The sequence below is a fragment of the Lutjanus erythropterus genome, chromosome 2, assembly GCF_056507025.1.
Source record: "Lutjanus erythropterus isolate fLutEry1 chromosome 2, fLutEry1.hap2, whole genome shotgun sequence".
Classification (NCBI taxonomy): Eukaryota; Metazoa; Chordata; class Actinopteri; order Lutjaniformes; family Lutjanidae; genus Lutjanus; species Lutjanus erythropterus.
Genome location: NC_139318.1, coordinates 27,284,905 through 27,306,667, shown reverse-complemented (window position 1 = coordinate 27,306,667; position 21,763 = coordinate 27,284,905). Strand labels below are relative to the sequence as shown.

General features: G+C 38.3%; 3 protein-coding genes across 3 annotated transcripts; 2 read left to right on the top strand and 1 right to left on the bottom strand.

Annotated features, from left to right (window-relative positions):
- Positions 1 to 1,661: 1,661 nt before the first annotated feature.
- Positions 1,662 to 4,737, top strand: cav4a (caveolin 4a). Its single transcript, XM_084735563.1, has 3 exons — positions 1,662 to 1,993; positions 2,169 to 2,356; positions 4,526 to 4,737. Exons 1-3 carry the CDS (start codon positions 1,766 to 1,768, stop codon positions 4,674 to 4,676), a joined length of 567 nt encoding a protein of 188 aa, XP_084591689.1. The 5' UTR covers positions 1,662 to 1,765; the 3' UTR covers positions 4,677 to 4,737.
- A 986-nt stretch (positions 4,738 to 5,723) lies between these two features.
- LOC146331795 (caveolin-1-like) lies at positions 5,724 to 8,985 on the top strand. The gene is made up of 2 exons (XM_084735551.1): positions 5,724 to 6,074; positions 8,384 to 8,985. The coding sequence occupies exons 1-2, from the start codon at positions 5,952 to 5,954 to the stop codon at positions 8,723 to 8,725; spliced, it is 465 nt and encodes a 154-aa protein (XP_084591677.1). The 5' UTR covers positions 5,724 to 5,951; the 3' UTR covers positions 8,726 to 8,985.
- A 2,522-nt stretch (positions 8,986 to 11,507) lies between these two features.
- On the bottom strand, positions 11,508 to 20,615 carry oxtrb (oxytocin receptor b). The gene is made up of 3 exons (XM_084735538.1): positions 20,485 to 20,615; positions 19,269 to 20,366; positions 11,508 to 12,203 (listed from the first exon to the last, which is right to left on the bottom strand). The coding sequence occupies exons 2-3, from the start codon at positions 20,191 to 20,193 to the stop codon at positions 11,941 to 11,943; spliced, it is 1,188 nt and encodes a 395-aa protein (XP_084591664.1). The 5' UTR covers positions 20,194 to 20,366; positions 20,485 to 20,615; the 3' UTR covers positions 11,508 to 11,940.
- Positions 20,616 to 21,763: the final 1,148 nt, after the last annotated feature.

Sequence of the window (21,763 nt, the reverse complement as noted above, 5' to 3'; positions counted from 1 at the left end):
ATATATTATTGACATTGGTCATGGAAACACAATATTATGTTAAAGGGCTGGCTAATGGAACTGGTTTACAGTTTTTCTCATCTGCTTTGACTCAACACTCAATTGCTTTTTTCAGAACATTAAGTTCAATTCTCAGAAAAGTTAGATTGTTGATCACAACAGGATGGAATTTCTCATTCATTCAAACAAATTGCACATGTCTGGGCACATGCGTGCAAAAGATTAAGTGCAATTTGTCTACAGTTTGCACAATAACCACTTGCATTATGGGTCACTGATCAAAACTGATGAGTTGATTCTCAGTGAAATGGTCACAACTCTTCACAACCTCTAAACATTCTTTCACCATCTGAGACATCACATGCAAAATAATCCGTTCAGTTATCAAAAACTGCCAGACAGACATGTATATTACATAAATATCTATGGAATATTATGTTTTTAATGTCTACTATATTGGCACATAACCTCACAGGTGACAGTAATGAACTAGAAATCACATGGACGTCATTTTGTGATAAGTTTTCTATGTATGATTATACATGAAAAACATGAAAGCCCAATTTTCTGTTTACAGTACGTGTAACCAGGGGTGTAGCTGGGGGTAAACCTAAGTAAACTCAGTTAATCACCTCTTTGAAATGAGGCTGAGAGTTTACTCAATTATATTCAACTGTATCAGTCAATGCAGACAAAATAGGTGAGCCAACTAACTGGTTCATCCACCTCTGTATTTACCACTACACCCCTGCATGTAACACACTGGTACACAATAAATGAACTGTAGTAATGTGTATGAGCATAGACTGAAATGTCTGTATCATTTTCTGTGTGCAACAAATTGAAACTTGAGTCTAAATACACAACAGAATTCAGTCTGTTCTTCTTTACTTGCTGAATTCTGCTATGTATCACACTGAGTTTCTTAAACCCAAACTATAAGTAAGCAGTCTGTGTTGACAAAAAAGTAAAACAAAACAGAGATTTGTATATAAGAAACATTTCAAGGGTTGACTGTCATAGTGAAAAAGCATCTAAATATTTTGACCAGTGCAGCTTACACAATGACAATGTAGAAAGAAAGACTATTGTTATACTTTTCTGATTTTAATATCATGTTTGTTTTGTCTGTGAGTGTCATAACTGGACCCCAGGAAGAGCAGCTGAATCATGAATACTAAATCCTAACGATTATTCGGTCAGTGTTTTGCACGATAATAGGGTACAGGCACATCTGATTGCTCTGAAGGAAAGATTTGATCTCCATCACATGCCAGAGGAGGGCAGTATTGTCTTGCAGGCAACCCTTGTCCTGACTCAAAAACACTTCTTTTTACTGTAAGTAAAAATGTGACTTAGAAATGAAGGAAATCCTAATAAGCACTGCATGACTAAATGTTGGAAGTTTCAACTTGTGTCCTTTAAACATTTCTTTTACTCTGTCTTTGCTGTAATGGCTGCAGATTTTATTCAAGTTGTCTCTGTGTCTGTGTGATAGGGGTGTGATAGCAGGGTGTGTATACAGAGCCATCTCCATGTTTAGAGTATTTATATCCCGCCTATCCTTCCTATCCACCGGCAGCACCGGAAAATGATCTTCACTTGAAAGACCATCTGCAAATACCATCCAGGGCACTGTAACGTTCCCAATATAACTTCACTATGCAGCCAGCTGAGGGGTCCGGGCAGAGGCTCAGTCTGAGCTGTGAGGGGTGTGACAGGCAGCCACTCTGCTCTCTGGATTGTGTTTTCTTCACATGTTTGGATGGGCACCATGATGAAAGGAGAGGATTCAGAGGAAGTAGAGATTGACTTGGGGGACTCCAGTGACCCTGAAGAATCTGATAACGGGGAAGAACCTCAGATGTTGTGGAGGGCCCCTCCTGCTGTGGAAGAAGAGGAAAATATTCATACGTCCACACTAGTGGAAATCAGTGATACCAAGCCTCTGATCAATGTCAGAGACCCTCGAGGTATCAATGACTGCCTAAAGGTATTGCTTTCATACGTAGTCTCTCTATTGAACTTTGTTTTCGGATTATTTGTGCATTTGTCAGTTGCCATTTTGCTCGGCTGATTGCACTGCCCTCCAGTGGGCATGATTTATTTTTGAGGGTGGAACAGTTCATCTCTCTAGCAACAGCACCGCTTTCTCTTTGTGTCTCCAGGTGACATTTGAGGATGTGATTGCTGAGCCGGTGTCAGTGCGCAGTGGGGACAGAGTGTGGATCTGGAGTCACGCCCTGTTTGAGGTGTCTCGGATTTGGATCTACAGGATAGTTACAGTGCTGTTTGCCATTCCCGTGTCTATTATCTCTGGTCTCCTCTTTGCCATCCTCAGCTGCATCCACATCTGGTAGGTTCATGACCTCTAGCACATGTAGAGAACAACATCTAACATGTTTTAGTTTGGGTTTAATTTGGCCTGATCATAAGATATCCATTTCTAAAAGTCTGCCTCCACCCCAATACCATGGGACTGACTGGAAGTTTGGTTGTGGTGCTCACATCCCTAAACACATCCATGTAAGCAACTGTGTGAGGTTGTACTTAGGCACAATGGTACTCTTACTTTGAACAATTTTTGTTGGGGGGGGTGGCAGAAGCATATTACACAGCTGCTAACACAATAAGCACAAAAATAACCAAAATACACAAAATACATGCCAACATAAAAACTATAGAAGTGCAAAGGCTTTTCGATTCACTTAAACTCACCCTGCCAATGTTTTCTGTAGTTTACTCTTTTGTAATGTAGCAGATGTTTTGCAAAACATGTGTTTGATAGTGTATTCCTCTGACGAGACTTCTGTGGCTAAAAAGTCACAGGCACAATGGATAGTGTTGGATTTTGACTTGAAGGAAGATTTGTTCATGGGAAATTTATTCAGTCCATCTCGGTAGTTTTTACAGTTTTGGAGATTCTGTAAAATTGTAATGGTAATGGACTGTTTGTTTGAATATGTAATGTAATGTTCATGATTTTAGTTTAGCATGTTAGCATGCTAATATTTGCTCATTGGCACTAAACAGTTACCAGTACAGATTATTTTGCAGCTATTTAGTTAGAAAACAAAGTGATGAACAAGGGACAAAGGATCACCAAAATAATTACAATTCACCCTGTGGGGCACATGAATGTTTGTTCATAATTTCATCACTATTCATTTATTAGTGAGGAAAATTTGGTTGATCACAAAAGGTATTGGGATTTATCGGCTGGGAAACATGAATATCTCTACAAAAAATTGTGCGGGAGATATTTCACAGGACTGGTCAAAAATTTGACTGTCTGCAGGCCTGAGAGGAAAAGTCAGAGGATCAACAAAGTCATAAGGATTCATCATCTGTGCACCATTTATATTTGCACCTTCATGTCCAGTAGTTGCCAAGTTATGTCACTAAAAACAAGAATTAACAACCTGCTGATGGCTGTGGAGGAAAAGTCAGGGGATCACCAAAGTCATTAGACTTCTTCCTCTGAGTACCTTGAATGTTTATACAGAATTTCATGGAAATAGATGTTGAAATCAATCGGGACCAAAGTGGTGGAGACCGACCAACAGTCATGTCATGAACGTGGCCAAAAATTACACTCAGCAGTGTGATAGAGAGATCAGTGGGCTATCCAATGTAACTGGACACCGTTTCTGGAAAGACTCTATGCTTTTGATTTTAGACATGTAATTTTTTCAAGATTGTGAGTACCTCAAATAAAATCCCATTCACCCCAACTGTACTGGGGCAACGACAGAAATCAGACAAGTGTCTACAAGTAAAGACAGACTTAAGTGCTAACCCCTGCCAGAACCACAACATGGCCTTAAACCTGGAGATGAAACAGGCCTTTGAAGAATATCCATATAACAATATTCTCTACAATGCTATTAAAGGGGTGCTCCACCAATTTCACACATGTAGTTCAGTCATTCAAAATGTTTTTATCCCAGGTTGTCAAGGCACAAGATGCACAAGGTACCCTTCAGTCTGTATGAGGCCTTTCTCATAGCGGGTCAATATTTTGAAAGGTCACAGTTTGTTTAGGTTTAGGCAGCAAAACTGCTGGGTTAGCATTTGGGAAATTATTTGGATTCAACTAAATACATCTGAGAGTAAGTCACGTGACACAAGTGAAATAAGTCTTCTGTAAGTATAAAATTCTGATTCTACTATTGAGAAATATATTGAATTGAAAGTATGTTAAAGGACATATTTGCGTGTCTATCAAGCTGTAGAAAAAGAGGAATTGTGACACCACTGGCAAGAACCAATAAGGTTTTATATCCTGATTTAACCCAAAGTTAAGAAATACTAAAGCCTTTGGGACTGTATAAAAGTATACAGTTCCAGAGGTTTTGGGGAAGTAAAATACTTTCTGTGGGCTGCATGTCTACACTGCTTGAGAAGATTAATGTCTACAGTAAATACAAATTTAACTAGAGCTAGCTGCATGGCTCAGTACCACTGACCGAGAAAATGACTTTCTTTTTGTAATTTGTAATATGTACTTTTCTTTCTCTGGCAGGATGGTTGGTCCCTGTACCCAGTGTATCTCTATTGGCACACGCTGGCTGCAGAGCTTATGGAATATCGTGCTGGGTGTTATTGTGCGTCCCTTCCTCCTCAGTGCTGGGAAATGTTGTGGAGGATTCAGTATTCATCTGGCCAAAGAATGAGACTCATACATCCAGACTGGGATTGTTTGTTATGTGTGCATGAGTGCACCGCTGTTCTCATGGACCTCAAACTTTAATATTCACTTCAAAATAAAATATTTGTTACTACATGTTTTCCACAGTTAAGTCCAACAGTATCTGCTGGTCCTTTCTAATGATTATACTAAGATTGTGACATTTCGGAGTTCTTAACAACACTGTAAGAAAACTGAGTTTCTGAAATAAGTGAAAATGAGAATAATGAAAGTGACCCTTATTTGTGAGGTATGCAGTACTTTTTCCTCACACTGATATGGGTTTACATGAATTTTAGAAGTAATTTCAGCATAATAACAATAATTGAATGTTGTATTATGTTTATGTCATAATGCCTAGGTTTGTTTTTATATTTTGTCATTTTTAAACTGCAGTTTAGAGTTTTTAAGTGCAAGAAACTAAAATTTGCAACTTCTAGGATCTAATTTTAAAGGTTTGTTACTGATTTCAAACCTAAGAATATTAAGTTCTTTAGAAAATAAGAACTGTTTATATTAGTATGCATTCTCAAGGGAGGAAATGACATTTAAAGCTCTGAAATTATGTGTTTTCTGTTTGAAACAAGATTAGCTATCTACACAAAACATAAATATTCTGTCAAATTAAGTGAATGGCCAGTGGGAGATAAAGGTTTTAACCAGCATTAACAGAGCATCCTAAAGACATGTAGTATAGCTATATATGAGCTGGGAAGTAGGATCTACCTTTGAAGATCTATGAAGCCATTACAGCCATTGTAACTCATTAATCCTCCACTTTACGCTAATTATTTTGAATAAAAGAGACGTCTAAAAAATTGTCATTGTGTGCATATTTAACTTAAACTTGGGTTTTATAAACGTTTATATATGTCATTTGGTGATATGGATGGAAATTAATAAACATCTATCTCACCAAAGATAATAAGTTGTCCACTTATTAATTATTGTGCATCATGGCACCTTCCCATGTGAAATGAAACATGGGCCTGCTTCCCTCTTTATGTATGTGTGTCCCTATAAGTTATGCCATTTCAGCAGTGCCTTTTGTGTCTGTGACAGTTTGAGGTAGTTCTTGCTAACAGCTACCTCCTGTCATTTCTGAATTGGAATAACCCTGAGTTTCAGTTTCTAAACTGAAACTCTCCTCCTCTGCTGACTGCAGCCAAACACTGACCTCTCATATCTTGGCCACTTTTTACTTCATTATCTCGGCTCCGGCATCAGCTTCAGCCTGCCCTTTCTGTCAGAGAGCAGGACCATGGATGAACCGGACGGCAGCAAGGAGCCACTGATCAAGAAGGAAAGCCACACCAGGAATATTGACCAGGATATTGAACTGGGGACCAGGGACCCCAAACAACTCCACGATGATGTGCTCAAGGTGCAAATAATCTATGTTTATTATCATAGAAGTGCAGAAACTGACATTTAAATCTATGATGTAATGTTTAAGAGTACTGTAATCAAACCAAAGTGTGTGATTTATAAAAATTTGTTAACTAAAACTCTGATACAACTTTGCATTTGTTTATAGATCTGCAGAGTGTCGGAGTTTTACTTGAAATTTATGGACAAATCTTTGATTTTAAAGGACCAGTATGTAGGATTTAGTGGTATCTAGTGGTGAGCATGCAGACTGCAAACAGCTCATCTCATTCTCCCATCCAAGCAAGAACTACGATGGATGCAAAATCCATGAAAAACATGAAAGACCATATCTAAAGCCAGCGTTTGGTTAGTTCTGGGCTTTTATAGAAACATGGAAGTACCATAGTATTTTTAACTGCGGACATGAAATGTATCTTTTTTAATAGGTTTGTACACAGATTTTTAGATAAATTGTGATTTTAAATAACACTGAGCAGACACATCCTTTACTGTAACATGCTTGGAATGGGAGGGAGAGACAAGGTGTCTGCAATCTGCAAGCTCACCACTACGCCACTAAATTCTGTTGATGGTAAATGTGATCAGCTGAAGCAATAAATTCCAAGGTGTGTGCTAAACAGTGGTGGACAAAGTACTCAACCCCAGTACTTGAGTCAAAGTATAGATACTCCTGGTCAAATATTACTCAACTACAAGTGAAAGTTGCTCAGTCACAATTTTACTCGCGTTAAAGTACTAGAGTACTTGGTTTTAAAAATACTTAAGTATACAAAAGTACATGTTTTTAAAAATACTTAAGTATTCAAAAGTACAAATTACAAAGTACATTTTCTAATATCAATACATGCTGTATTGTTTTCATGATGCATTTACAGAAGCTTGTAACTCTCTGAAACCATCTAATGATGCACTGACCTGCTTGTAGAACCACTCTGCTACACAAAGCCTATAGAAACACCTATAAAAACTTCAACATAGAAATACAATCAAAAACAAATAGGACAGTTATTGTCATTTTCTGATGTAACTGTATTAAAATCACTGCATAAAATTAGATTGAAGATAACTGTGAGGAGTTCTCCAAGTCTGTTAAATAACTGAGATTTCTTTCTGTCTTCAGAGGCAGTATATACATGAATTATGTGGTATTTTTCACCCCAATAAAAACAATCCAAAAGCTACCTGCAATAATTAATAATTATAATAACATCTTGAAATTTAATTTAGTATTTCTCCTGCTGTCACCATTACCGCTTTTTGTCTGAATGAAAGAGGGAGAACTTGCTTGTGCTTGTTAGTGCGCCTGGACGTATTTCTGCTTTTACATCAGTCCCATTTGAGAGGAGCTACTGTGATTGGTTTCTTTCTGTGAGGAACACAGCATGTGACCAACTGCATTTTAGAAAAGAAAAAACACCAACAGCTGACTTCAACGATGTGCTCAGTCAAAAAGTAACAACAACCTTCCTAGAAATGTAAAAAGTACAATATTTGTCTTTGAAATGTAGTGGAGTGAAAGTCAGAAGTTTCCAAAAAAAACTAACACTCAAGTTAAGTACACACACTCAAAAAATGTACTTAAGTACAGTACTCAAGTAAATGTACTTCGTTACTGTCCACCACTGGTGCTAAATCTATTGTTCTTCCTGCATCCAGTGATGTCACAGTGATTTTGTTGGTGTTAAGGGAGAACTACAGACTGTTTCAGCTTGGATTTGTAGTCTCTACCTGTGGGTAGCCAGGGGTTGTTGCCTTTTAGTCAACAAAGTAATAGCTCTAGGTTAAGTTGGTGATAACACAGAAACATGGATGTGGGAGTCACAAGCTTACCAGCAATGCATCCTGCTATTTCCCCATGCACTGCTGCACAGCTCTGTGAGCAAGAAAACTCTGTTTTTTTGGTCAAAATACCACACACTGAAGAATTTATTGCTCCAATTGACCACATTGACCACTAGCGCTGACTGGACATCTACATGAAAAGTGCAGCTTTTGCATAGTAAAGTGCTTGGTTTTAAGATTTAAGCCCATCTTTAAAGGATTACTTTACCCTGATCACAAAACAACTTAATTTCCCCAGATTCATTTTTTATTTGCAGAGGGTTTAAGATCACCATTTAAAGCATTATAACACCCGTCATATTTTCAGAAACAGTGACTCTTACTCTAGATAATCCACAGTTTTCATTATGGTATAAATATAATATTTTTTATGTCTCATGGTGAAGTCTGTGTAATGCATGTCTTGATACTGAGTAAGTGGGAAAATATATCTAAATGAACCCTCTCTGTATGTTTTAGGTGGACTTTGAAGATCTGATTGCGGAACCTGATGGCATACGCAGCGTGGATCTGGTGTGGAAATGCAGCAACAACACCTTCACCCTCACAAAGTACTGGTTTTATCGCTTCCTGACTCTCCTCCTTGGCATCATTTTGTCACTGCTCTGGGGCTTGGTGTTTGCAATTATGTCATTTGTGAGCATCTGGGTTGTTGCACCCTGCATTAGGTACTGTCAGGTTCTGTTCCAGTGTCTGTGGCAACCTCTCTTGGTGGGTCTACGTACCATGGTTCTCCCGCTCTTCAAGACCATGGGAAAGATGGCCAGCAGTGTGAAAGGGGTTTTACGAAAGGACGCATAGCTTCTGTAGAGCTGCTTCACTCAGGACCAATTTCTGGACTTTTCACTGACTTTTAGATGATCCATGAAACCTCAGGCTGCAAACAAACAAAAGGTGCTGAATAACAGCCGTCACTGTTGTTTGACTGTCTACTTTTGAGCTGATTTGTGTCCACAGTGATGTTCTCTTTTTTACATAATGATAAATCAAAATCTGAAAATCGTGTAATTCTGAATTTCACTCTTTTTATTCTAAGCTGTCACTTTGAATAAATTATTTTTTAAGAACAACATGAAAGGTTTCATTGCACAAAACAGTATTGCTTGCCCACATGCCATAACAGAAACATCAGTAGATTTTGTGGCTGTCATTGACATTTAATGAGACCTCATGTGAATGAGACCTTAAAACAACTCCCTGTAGATGTTGAACCAAAATGTTTTGCTTGAAAACTTGCCAGGCTATATAAAGAATTTACAGAAATATTAAAACAGACCCCATAAATCAATAATGCGCACTGTTTGATCTTGACACTGAAATTCTCTCTAATGTTGAGTATTAACAGTGACTGTTTGTGTAATCTGTGTGGCCACAAGAGGGAACTATTATTCTATTTTGATCCAAACTAGATGGGCACTGCAGTGTGCCTGAAGTTCAGATATACTAAAAGATGGAGTTGATGACATGTAGATACACAAGAGGAGCAGTGGAAACTATTTACAATGTCAATTTAATATTACATCACAAAGGATAAACACTGTTGGGTCTGTGGCACAAAACACGAAAGTCTGCAGAAAACACTCAAACCAGCCTCTTTGTTACTTCTGCCATGGAATTTATGTATTCAGTGCCAGTTGTTTGTTTGTTTGTTTGTTTTTTTGTCAGCAGGATTAAGGGAAAAACGCTGGACAGATTTTCATGAAACTTAAGGAGAGGGTATAGCTCGACCCAAACTGACTAAACCAGGAGGAATCTTAGGCCAGAAATATCCCTCTGCAGTACTCATTATGATGTCAGTTGGTTAAAAAAAAGTGATGTTTTTGTCATAAATTAGACAAAGTAAACACAATTTGGAGAAAGTTTTAAAAAAAAGAAAAGAAAACAAACAAACAAACAAACAAATTATTACAATACCAGTGAACCAGTTACCTCACTAGTTTGAACATTTTGCCATCTGAAATTGCAAAACATTAAAAAATAAAAAGTCTTTTTGGATGTTACCCTCAGGCAACACTGTGGAACAGCCTGTAGGAATGAATGTGTTACAGAGTGTCAGCATATTTCACCAAACTTTACATCAACAATCTATCAAACCAAACCATGATAACCCTCTTCTAAAATAAAGACAGTAACCTTTCAGAGTTTGATCAATTGTGTATCTTTTAAATGATTGTGTTGTTTCTTGGTGTGCGTCTTTCCTGAAAAATATGTTTTCTGGCAAGAGATAATGGAGCTGAACCATGTGAAGAAAGCCATAAAAAAGGGATTCAACATGACCTCCACAGAGTCATGTGACACATTTAAACTCTGCTATTAGTTTCCTTAGGGTTCTGCCTCTTTTGCACCATAATTGAAGATGTACTGTGTTAGACTGGGACACAGCTTCCAAGGCCGACGAAGGTCAGTTTGAAAACAGGGTATACAGCACCGAGGTGAGTTTCAGTGGCTCTGACCAGGTCTCTGACTCCGGCGACAATAGAGACATAGTGGGTTCGGGTGGGGGTGTGAAGTGGTCGAGGAGTGAATTTATTCCAGGTTGAATGATGTTATACTGTGTTGAAACAAATTAACAAAATGTTCAGTCTCCCTGCCGATTGTTCAGACACATTTAGATCACTTTTCATTTTGTGTCCCCAAACTATATATTTGAATAATTAATATAATATCATTAACACGCAACAAGTAATCAACTAATTGCATGAAATAAGGACTACTTGTTGATGAGGAAAACCTTTAGTCGGGGGCAGCCCTAGTGGATACACAAATGATTTTTCACTGTGAACAGTGCAAGCTGAGTTGTAACACTGGTGTCCTGTATGCACAAGTCTGTTGTAATTAAAGTGAATGGTGTACTGTGACTTAATATACAGTGAAACATAACAGCCACCTCAAACACCACTGTAGAAGCAACTGTAGCAGGTATATAAGCAGAGCCGGCTGGCCACCAAGAGGTAAAGTAAAGATACAATAATGAAATGAAGCATCAGTTGTACTGCGTCAGTTATTTACCACAGTGTACTGTTAAGTTGATAACTTGCTTCTGGGTAGGGCCGGCTCTGTATATAAGAACTAAGTGTCAAGCAAGTGATATTTCTGGATTAACCTGGAATTCTGAATTTTTATTATTTTTTTTTAATGGTGTGCCATTTGGTGCCATTTTCTTGTTTATTTGTCATAACATTTGCATGTCATAGAAGACTGAACTATTGGCCAGGTCTGCACTCTGCAGATGCCTTTCTAGTTTTCAAATACATTCCTTATGGATTTTGCTCTGTTGATGATTTTTGTTGTGTTGCTGGAGATATTTGTATTAAGACTAATCTTAATGTCATTCATGCATATCAACAACTATAAATTGTTTTTAAAGTAATGTTGCTTTAAAGGGTAATTACAGTAAATGAATTAGAACACATTTGCACAGAGCAAATATATCTTATATTATGTTTGCATCATTTGAAATCTTACAAACTCCTGGCTGTCTTAAAGAGACAATTCACCTGTGAATCAAAAATACATATTTCCCGCCTGGGCTGTAGTGCTGTTTATCCTGGATTTTTGAAAGATGTTGGTTGTAGAGTTGTCTGTCTATTCTCCATTGTAATGGGACTAAAATGGCACTAGGCTTGCAGTGCTTGAAACACCAAAAAGTACATTTGAAAAATTCAAAACCAGTGTCTCTTTCCAAAAGTTATGACCCAGTTACTGAAGATAATCCACACTCTTTGTTATTAGCGTTTTCATGCAGGAACTACTTTCTTCTTGCAGTAGAATCTACTGGAACTGCAACAATCTTTCTCCAGAGTAGATATGGAGACACAAGACATTTTGTTCTGCTTTTCATTATTGCAGGATGCAGGGAATTTTCTGGGTGTTAGGTTTAGGCTACATCGTCTGTTTAGCTTAATTTAAAACATTGCAGTGGCCACTGCTGCTGATCAAAATGCTTGAAATGGAGGACTGGCATGACAGCCAGTTTACTCGAATACGGGAAGCCAGGATGGCTTGCAGCTGGCTCTTCAGTGTCCCGGTCCTCCGGTGCTGGATGTGTGTGTCAGGCTCCTCTGGCTGCCGGTGTTCTTGATGACGTAAGTGGCAGGTTTGCTCTTGTGTGTGCAATGTCGATCACAACTGCAGGAGGAGGCTGTCAGATACTGTCTGCAGCAGCAGAAGAAGCACTGCATCAAGTCCTGGAACAAGTGACCGGCAAAGAACATGTAAATCCAGGGGTTGCAGCAGCTGTTGAGACTGGCCAGGAGCATGGCGATGATGAAGGCCATGTCTAGGGAAGGAGACAGAGAAGAACATATATTTTTTGTGTTTATGTGTATTCTTACAATGCAAAATACAGAAAGGTCATTTTAAGTTTAAAAATGAAAGAATCTCAAAGAATATAGCTTGTGATTTCAACATTTTCATTATCGTCAACAAAAAACTCCCATGAAACAGTTAAAACTGAGCAAATATCTAACAAATATGCAATTTCCTCTTGTTTCAGTTAGATTTGCTGAAAACTTTTTTTCTTTATGTAACTATATTAAAGATTCCCATCTTCAGCCATGTGGGGTTTGGGTCTGTGTGCCACAGGGAAGGTAGAGAGGTCAGAAAGTACTGTGATACGGACTAAACTGTAGATGCTTTTAGGCTTATAATGAGCTTTGTTGACAAGGTTAAGAATAAAAAATATTGCCAGGTTTATCCTTTAAATAAAATCCTTGTCCGTGATTTGCAAACTGTCCAGGGTGTACCCTGCTTCTCACCCAGTGCATTCTGGGACAGGCTCCAGCCCCCTGCTACCCTGAATAGAATAAGCTGTTTAGAAAAGTAAATGGACCAGTGGATCTTTAAAAAGCCTCTAAAGTAGCAAGTGTTTTCTCCATTCCAGGAAGAGTGTGAGGGCTTAAGTCAAACTCAGTGTGTGTGTGTGTGTGTGTGTGTGTGTGTGTGTGTGTGTGTTTATGTGTGTTTTCTTTGTTCTTTAAAGCTTTACTTTGTGTATTTGTGTGTTTTTAGCCATTTATAATGTCGTAGTACAATACTTGCACAGCTATAGGTCTTTTCCATTGTCCCTTTTGGCTGTGCCGAGTCAGACCATGCTACGCTAATTTGCATATCGATTGCCACTTAAACTGTACTCAGCTATGCATAGTTGTGCAGGTATCTGGCTTATTTTAGTGTTCAATTTCAGCTGTGGGAGTTGTTCTAAGTTGCCACCAATGAAAATATAACATTTCATGATTTTCCTGCTTCATAATAAAATCTTTTAAATAACAAAATGAGAGGGGTCTCTCTCACATTAAAAACAATAACAAAAGATGCAGTTTGATGATGTTGTGAAGTGGTGTAGGGTGGGATGGGATGGGAGTTGTTTTCTTCATTTTTAAACTGACTTCCTTCCTTCCTTTGACACATCCCTTTTTTTCTTGGAAGTTTAACAACTAGCAAATAGCTAGCAGCAGTTTGCTAGAACCACACTGTTACCTTGAATAAAGTTCTTGACATATTAACATTCGGGATAATGAAAGTACACAACTCAACAAAATATGTAACATATGTCCAGGATTTTTAGATATTTTGATGTGGAGATGTTAAGCTTTAAAAGACACACCTTCAAGCGGGTGTCCCTGATATAAGATGCAAATTCCTACCATGCTGAGCTGATCCACCAAGTAAAACCAAATCAAGCCAAGCCAGCACATGTGCATGGAAAGGTGTACTAGTCACATTCCCATCAGCCTCAGCTGCAGTTTGTGTTTAGTACTAATAATCATGTTAGCATGCTAAGCCACTAGCATGGCTATACACTCTTGTTAAAAATGCATTCTAATTCTTATTTTAACTGTTTTGTAAGGAATATGAGGTGTTTAGAAGTGGCTAAAACCCACATGTTCAGGTGTGTTAATGTAATCTAAATTTCTTCTAAGGCAACAAGCCAAACATACACAAATGTACAGTGAGGTGGCAGATCAGGCAACCACCCTTAGGCAAGTTTAGACTCTCCATTTAATTTCTACTTTACAAAGATCAGTCCTGATTCATGGCAGCTAAACTTACGTTACACATCATTTACAGAGAAATACATCAACTGACATGCCGAAGCATTTCAGACAACCCAGAAAACATCTGGGATTATATGGGAAAAAAATACTGATTGATGGATGCCACACAAATAGTATTTTAAGTTCCCCAACACAAACATGATGAATCACGTCTATTTTGAATAGTCTGTCCTGGATGGAAAATTATGCCTTATTTTCTCATTCATTCAACTGATGAAATTTCCAATCGTTAGAAGCGCAGGGCACAATGGAGAAGCACGCCATTTGAACAGTGGAAAGTGGACGCTTTCCAAGTCTTTTTTTCTAATCCTTAATGGGGTGAGAAAGATTTAGTGCTCGTTGTCTTCTTCTCTCCTCAAGTGAAAATGCTGACCTGTTCGGTTCACGGTGCTCTGACTCTCTGTGGTGCTTTGGTTTATTGTGAGAGGTGAGCTGTGTGCAGAATCAACCAAATGACCCGTTAGAATTATGATTCAACAGATAAGTCAAAACACCCAGTCTGCAGTCCTGAGAAGAGACGTTTGGTGCCATGGGGAGCGTAGAAGAAATACCACAAAATGACAGCATTCAAGCATTATGGATGGAAAGTGGGTAATGTGGAAATCAGTTGGAGAGCTGTGATGACTCTGCCATTTGCTCTGGGTAGATAAAGTTGAACAAACACTGAACAAGTACACAAAGTCAGATTCTCTCTCACAGTGAGTGGATGCAGGCTGCAAAATATTATGGTGTGACTTGAGTTCAGGTCCTGGAATACACTGTTCATTTACAGATTTTGATTGGAAAAAACAAAGAAACAACAAGAAACTCACCTACATGAAGTCTTAACCCGAGTGACTTTACTTCAAAGAGAATGCAGTTACAGTGGCCAAAAAAGATGAAGAGAAAGTCAGTGAAATTCGAATCACCTTTACTTTTACACCTAGGTTTGGACAGAAGCTCTTCTTTGAAGGTTTTCTTTGAGATGAACATGAAATGTATCTACAGCCAGGCCCGTAACTACCATGATGTCATCATCTCATGGCTTTAGATTATTTTTTATTATTTGGATGAACTTGTGTAAAGAGTGTTTGAACACTTGTCAGGTAATTTAGGGCAAAACCTGAGAGAAAATGCAGCTATGCTCCTTTACTCTGCTTAATTTGTTTTACGGTACTTTTCTCCTATTTGTCAGCTGAGACATGCTTCACCTATGACAGAAATACACACATAGGCATTGGAAAATGAAGATGTGGTGTTTGGATTAAAGAGCAGCGGACCCAGACGATCAACTAATGCAGTCGAACATGCTGTCAGATCAGCTGTCACAGATGACTGGGTGACCGCCCCAGGAGGAAATGAGGTGATTAGATAAGAGCCATGATACAGCTGGGACTTAAGGCTGCTCCTGGATAATGTCCAGGTAAATGAAACAAACTCAAGCTGGCCAAACAATGAAACATCAGAGACTGTTGTGCCCACACAAAAAGATCTGCTATACAGCATCCTGGATTGGGCTGCTGCACCTGAGGGGCAGATCAGGCTCTAAGCTGCAGATCACAACACTCAAGACCCCGTCTGGGGGACGCAGGAGGACTCTGTGTTTTTACATCGATGATGCATCATGTTCTCAAACATAGTCAGTCAGTCATAGGTGATAGACACAAAAGTGCACAACAGAATTATTTCCAAGGTGTTTGTATATATACATGGATATATGTATATATACATATATGTACCTCTATACATGTATTTATTTATTTTGTTTTATATTTTCACCCAATTTCATCTGAATTTATTTATTTTTTTGTGTGTGTATATTATGAAGGAGCTACAGCTCTAATTTTGTTGTACAACCCTGTGTTGTATAATGATAATAAATGTCCTTGAATCCTTGCAACTTTGATGGGTATTTCAACGAAATATAGAAACCACACTGAATAAGAGTAATTTCCAAATTGGCCAAAATTGACATAACATAACATTTTTGTTCCCACTCCTTCTCTTTTACCCATGCATTAGTATATGTGAACCATATGTCTGTTGCTTTCTTCAGTTATTTGTTTTTAACTTATTTAACATTTAGTGTGCAACTGTTCATTACTTTGAAATTCAGTATTGAGATAATAAACACTGTTCAAAGGTACAGGAAACAATGATTTTCTGAGCCGTGAAAAGTTTACATTTTGGAGACAGATGATTTTCACAGTACAGTGATGAAGAACTCATTGTTTATATAGTTTTGTATCTCAATATGAATCCATATTAAACAAAAATAAATTTATTCCACACTGATGGTGTGTTAATTATGGCCTCTGAATGCTTTGCAAAACAAACTGTTCAGAAATCACCAAAAAATATTTACAATGCTAAATCCATCCATCCAAACAATACAGGGGCCCCTATTACAACATACTCTTTCAGATGTGTATTGTACAGTGGATGTATTCTTGGCTTTAATGTGTTTGTTATTCTGATTTTATGCAAGGTTGCTTAGAGGAAGACTAAAACAGGAAGATGACTGGTTTGGCCGAGTCTGGTCTATATCTAAATCTCTGAATGAGCACATGTCACATTTTTTGCTCAGATAACATGACTCGAAAGGTTATGGAACACATCTAGTCCCCTTTAATGATAAACTTAAAAGATGTGAGGGGTAAATCTGAACAAACTATGCCATTAAAATGAACATATAAACCCCCACTGGGACCAGAGATAGAAACTCTTTGATGTCCTGGTTTACATTCAGTCTCATGCTGACTCTCTCTGTATAGATAACACTGTACATTCACTGTGGGGAAGTCTTTAGTTAAACACCATTGTGTTGCTGTGGAAGTGAAGTTGGTTGCTTATGCATTCCCAGATTTATTCTGTGAGGTGGGAGAAAGACCTTTGCATGTAGGAGACACTGAGTGCTGAAATATTGCCGTAGAAAAACTGATTTTTTTTTTCTGTTACAGGGATTATGGGCAATAAATTCACCACAGTGTAAATCTCGGGGAAAAGTGGTCATTGAGTCACTGAGCACTTGGCACACTGTAATATATCAATAAACCAATAAATCTATGAGACAAATCGCAGCTTCTGATAAATTCACAAGAGATCAGTAATGGAGGAAGTACCAACCCACCAATCAATCCATTACAAGTAAAAGTCCTTGTTAAAGTCCTTAAGTAAAAGTACTGGTTTGGTCAACTATTATGTGACATTGTTCCATTGTTAATGCTGAGGCAATTTATAAGCAGTATGTTACTGTTGTAGCTGCTGGAGGGGGAGCTAGTTTGAGCCACATAATATACAGTTAGTGTACATTATAGTTAGTCCAGTAGTTTCAAATCAGGAGGTCAACAGGTAAATATGAGGGTCGTGAGATGATTAATGTGGGAGAAAGAATATTATCATCCCCATAGAGGTCTGTCACAGCTATATCGGTCTATATCAGTTTATGTTGTCTGATAGGTGCCTATAAGAACATTTTTTATTGCAGATAAATTTATTTGTTAACTTGATAGGCAACATTTTTGTATATTTGATGCTTTTTCTTAATTCAGATTTATGCCTATTTTGCTCTATTTGTGTGTTTTTTAAAATTAGTTATTAATAATTATAAACAATATGAAAAATTGCTGTTTCAGCAAACTACTTTTACTTTTTGTTGCAAAACATGTTTTTTATGTATATATTTTATATTCTGTATGTGTAAAGAATATCATCTAACATACCTGAGATGTGACATGACTACATACTGCTGTTTGTAAGACATCAAAAGCCAAAAATATATATTTTTTAACAATGTCTTTAATGATGTGTTGTATTTTAAAAGCTTGTTATATTACCCATTTGGTCAAATCTTAATCTAAAATGTAGGGTAGCCTGAGGACAGTTGCAACAATTCTTATTCCTCCAATCAGAAACATGCGAGAGTGATGACACTCATAGTGCACATACTTAGTTAGACCCTCTCCCCACCAGGAAGACAGAATACATATTCAACATCTGCTGCTGCATTTACTGAAAAGATGTACTTTTGTCATAACGTCCTGACCTATTGTATGAATTAATCAATGCATACTTAGTTTGAATCCTTGTTTTATGACTTCATAGTGACACGTTTAGCATGTTTCCAGGTCTGTGTGTCTAGCACATGATGGTCTGTTATGGCTGATAGAGCTTGGTAAGCTAAGTAGTCTTATCAAAACAGACCATGAAACACTGTTTTTCAATATAATCAAGCCACTGTGGGGCACATAAGAACAAGAATAATTCACCCAGATACAAATGTACATGTTTAATACGGTTTGTTTCGTTTAATATTCTTCCATTCCTCCTGTCTCACATTGAAATACAGAGAGATGTCACATGTAATCATCATTAAATGGTATGAGTAATTAGCAGACAAGTGTAAGTTTAATATATGAAGATTTAGTTGGTCTAGTCCAAAGAGTCTCTGAGTAACTGAAAGAAACATAAAAAGTGTTGCAACTGTCCCCAGTCTCCCCTAACTAAAGCTGTCAAACATATATAATGGAATAGAAAGGACAATATTTACCTCTGATATGCAGTAAAGTGGAAGTATAATTATAGTACTTTACTGTAGGCTGTTAGACATTTAAATTAAAAATACATAAGATATTACAAATATACTTGTAATATATGTTTATTTTTTGCATAATTTAAAGTATACTTTCAATAAGTCAGTAAGTTCAACTTCAATGGACTAAAAATAAATATTCACTGACAAAAATAAATATATTAATTCTGCAATTTATTTCAGTGTACTTATGAGAAGTGTAATTTATTGCAATTGTATTGATAATTGTACATCAGTGCACCTTAAAAAAGTTAAATTGCAAATACTTACAGTGGTAAGTTAGTTTACGAGACATTTAAGACAATTAAGACACTATCAGTGTGCTTCATTAAATTGTACTTTAATTTTACTTCATGTGTATAATTGAGGTATTCATACAAAAAAAGTGTACTTTAATATTTTTCTTTTATTTAAAGCTGTATGTTTAAAAAGTAGCCCAAACAAGGTTAACTTTAATTTCATTAACCAAACATGTATATTAGTACATACTTATATACTTTAAGTGCTCTGAGCATATTTGAAGTTGCTCCACTTTAGCACATAAAAGTACTGTAAATACACTTACAGTTGTGTTTTTCTACAGTTTAATTACAACTAAAATAGACAAAATTAGTTGCTCCAAAATAGCAAGGTACGATTAAACAATTATTAACACACTGGTGAGGTATAATTAGTCTGACTGCAAGTACACTCAGCATAAAAGACAGTATGGCTTTACCTTCTCTTGGTGCAGCAGGATCCCATGCAGACCACATCTGGACAAAGAAGAAGGGAGTCCAGCACACAATGTAGGCGACCACCACCACAAATGTCATTTTCACTGTGCGGATCTTTGCTTTTGAAATGAGCCTCACGCTGCTCACACGAGTGAGGGGATGAGCGCCTTTGGAGGCCCTTGGAGTCAGAGCCAGTAGGTGCTCCCTTCTGGTTTTTAAATTGAAATTCTGCCATATTTTAAAACATATCAAGCCGTAGCAGATGCTCAAAATCGCCACTGGGATGATGTAAATGCTGAGACTCATCCATGTGATGTATGCTTTGGCTCCCCACGGCTGTACAAAGTCCCCCCAGCAGTCATACACACCGTGCCCGACCTCCTTCAGAGAGAATATGTACGCTTGAGGAGTGCTGAATATCAGGCTGAGCATCCAGGAGGCGACCACACAGAATCGATCCTTCCTCTTGTGGATGGAGCGGAGAGGCTGGCAGATCGCTAAGCATCTGTCGATGGACATCAGGACGAGCATGTAGGTGGACGCAAACATCCCCACGACCTGGAGGTATTTAACCAGTCTGCACAGAAAATCTGGCCCATAGAAGCGAAATGTGATATCCCAAATGAGCTGCGGCAACACCTGAAAGACTGCAACGACCAGGTCAGCGATGCTCAGGTGCTTCATGAAGTAATACATCCGAGACTGACTGTGCTTGGTTGCGTGGATAGCCCACAGGACGCACAGGTTGCCGATCAGAGCAAGCAGGAACACCAGGACCAGGACGGTCACCTCCACTTTGGCCACCTCTTCGTTCCGCTTCAGAGGGTTCACGGTGGTGTTTCCTAAATGACTTTCGTTTCCGCGGCTTGAGTTGCTCCAGGAAACATTCTGCGCCCAGCTACTCTGTGCGCGTAAAAGCTCCTCCATCGTGCGTAAAAGCGCCACTGTGGCGCAGCCCACGGTCACATCACAAACAGATTCAGGACTGATTGTAGTGTTGTTAGTGTCCGAGTTAGTGCCAGATCACTCCATCAAAGTTGGCTTCGTGGGCTGTCCTAAGGATAGATTAAACCGATTAATCCATAAATCAGCGCTCTTGTCTGCAGAGAAACAACAACGTAAGACTTTTATTAAAAACTCTGATCCACTGAACATCAATCTAAAGCTTTTAAAATATTAAAACTTATATGTGATTACATTACCAAGTGATTTTGTTACCTTTAAAACGATCGATCCTTTGTACAGTTATCTTGGGACCACGGAGCACCACAGTCCTCATCACTCACTGCGTCCAGTTTGATGTCTGGTTCGCTGAAGCTCTCTCTGTATCTCACCAATCTGTAACCCCCTCCCCTCATCTTCATCTCATGGAATAAACTGTCTGGGTTGAGTTTGAGCACACTGCACGTAACTCTTTCTGTCCCTCCCTCCTTGTCCCCAGAGGGGAGGGCCTCCTGTACAGAGGTGGAAGACGTACGATCTAAGATGTTTTACTTCAGTTAAAACAAACAAAATAAAAAACAAGCAAGCAATAAAACGGTGTATAGAAATACTCAGCTACCAGTAAAAAACATGCATTCAGATTTTTACTTGAGTACAAAGGGTCATCAAAACTTTCGAAAAGTAGGGGAGGAATGATTGCTACAGGGAGATTTGCAACAAGTCTTATTTCTCCAGTCAGCAACATGCTAGAGGGATGAGGCATGAACATACTTTTTTCATGAGCTGAAGTTTTGTCATCCTGTCCTGACCTTTTATAAATGAACTAATCAAAACGTACTTAGTTTAAATCAGTTTTGTTGATTTTTATGTGACATAGTTAGCATGTGTCTATGTCAGTGTGTCTAGCGAGCACATGATGTTCTGTTATGGCTGATAGGGTGAGGAAGGTTGTAACTCTTTGTTGCAACTGTCCTCAAGCTTAGCAGCCTAATCAAAGCAGACTGTAGAACTGTCCTTTTCAACACGACCAAGTCACTCTGGAGTACAAAAATGACAGTTCACCCAAATGCAAAACTGTATCGCATTTTTCGACATATACAAGTTATTATGGGGTAAATAAATTTATATAAAAAAGAAGCTGTTAGAAGGTGTTGAGTTGACTTTTTCTGGCCAGCTGGACAACTGAGGCCATGTGGACCTTGAAGATTAGTCATCAGCCCAAGTTTCAGGGCAAACTTTGTAGGTCTGAGCTGTGTTTCTTTGGGGTGCATACTGATTTCTTGTTGTATAGAGGGATAAGATGACAAGGAGCTCAGTCTTTAAGAGGTTACGTTGAAGGTGCCACTCTTTTATTCATGTCGAGATATCTGCATCGGATGACAAGTTCCAAGCAGACACTGTGTGGTCTTCTGGAGGGAATGACAGGAAGAGGTGTGTGTTGTCACCATAGCAATGGTATGAGAAACCATGGGAGTGGATTATTGTGCCAAGTTATGTGGTGTATACTGAGAAGAGAAGAGGGCTGAGCACTGACCCCTGGGGAACTCTTCCCTCC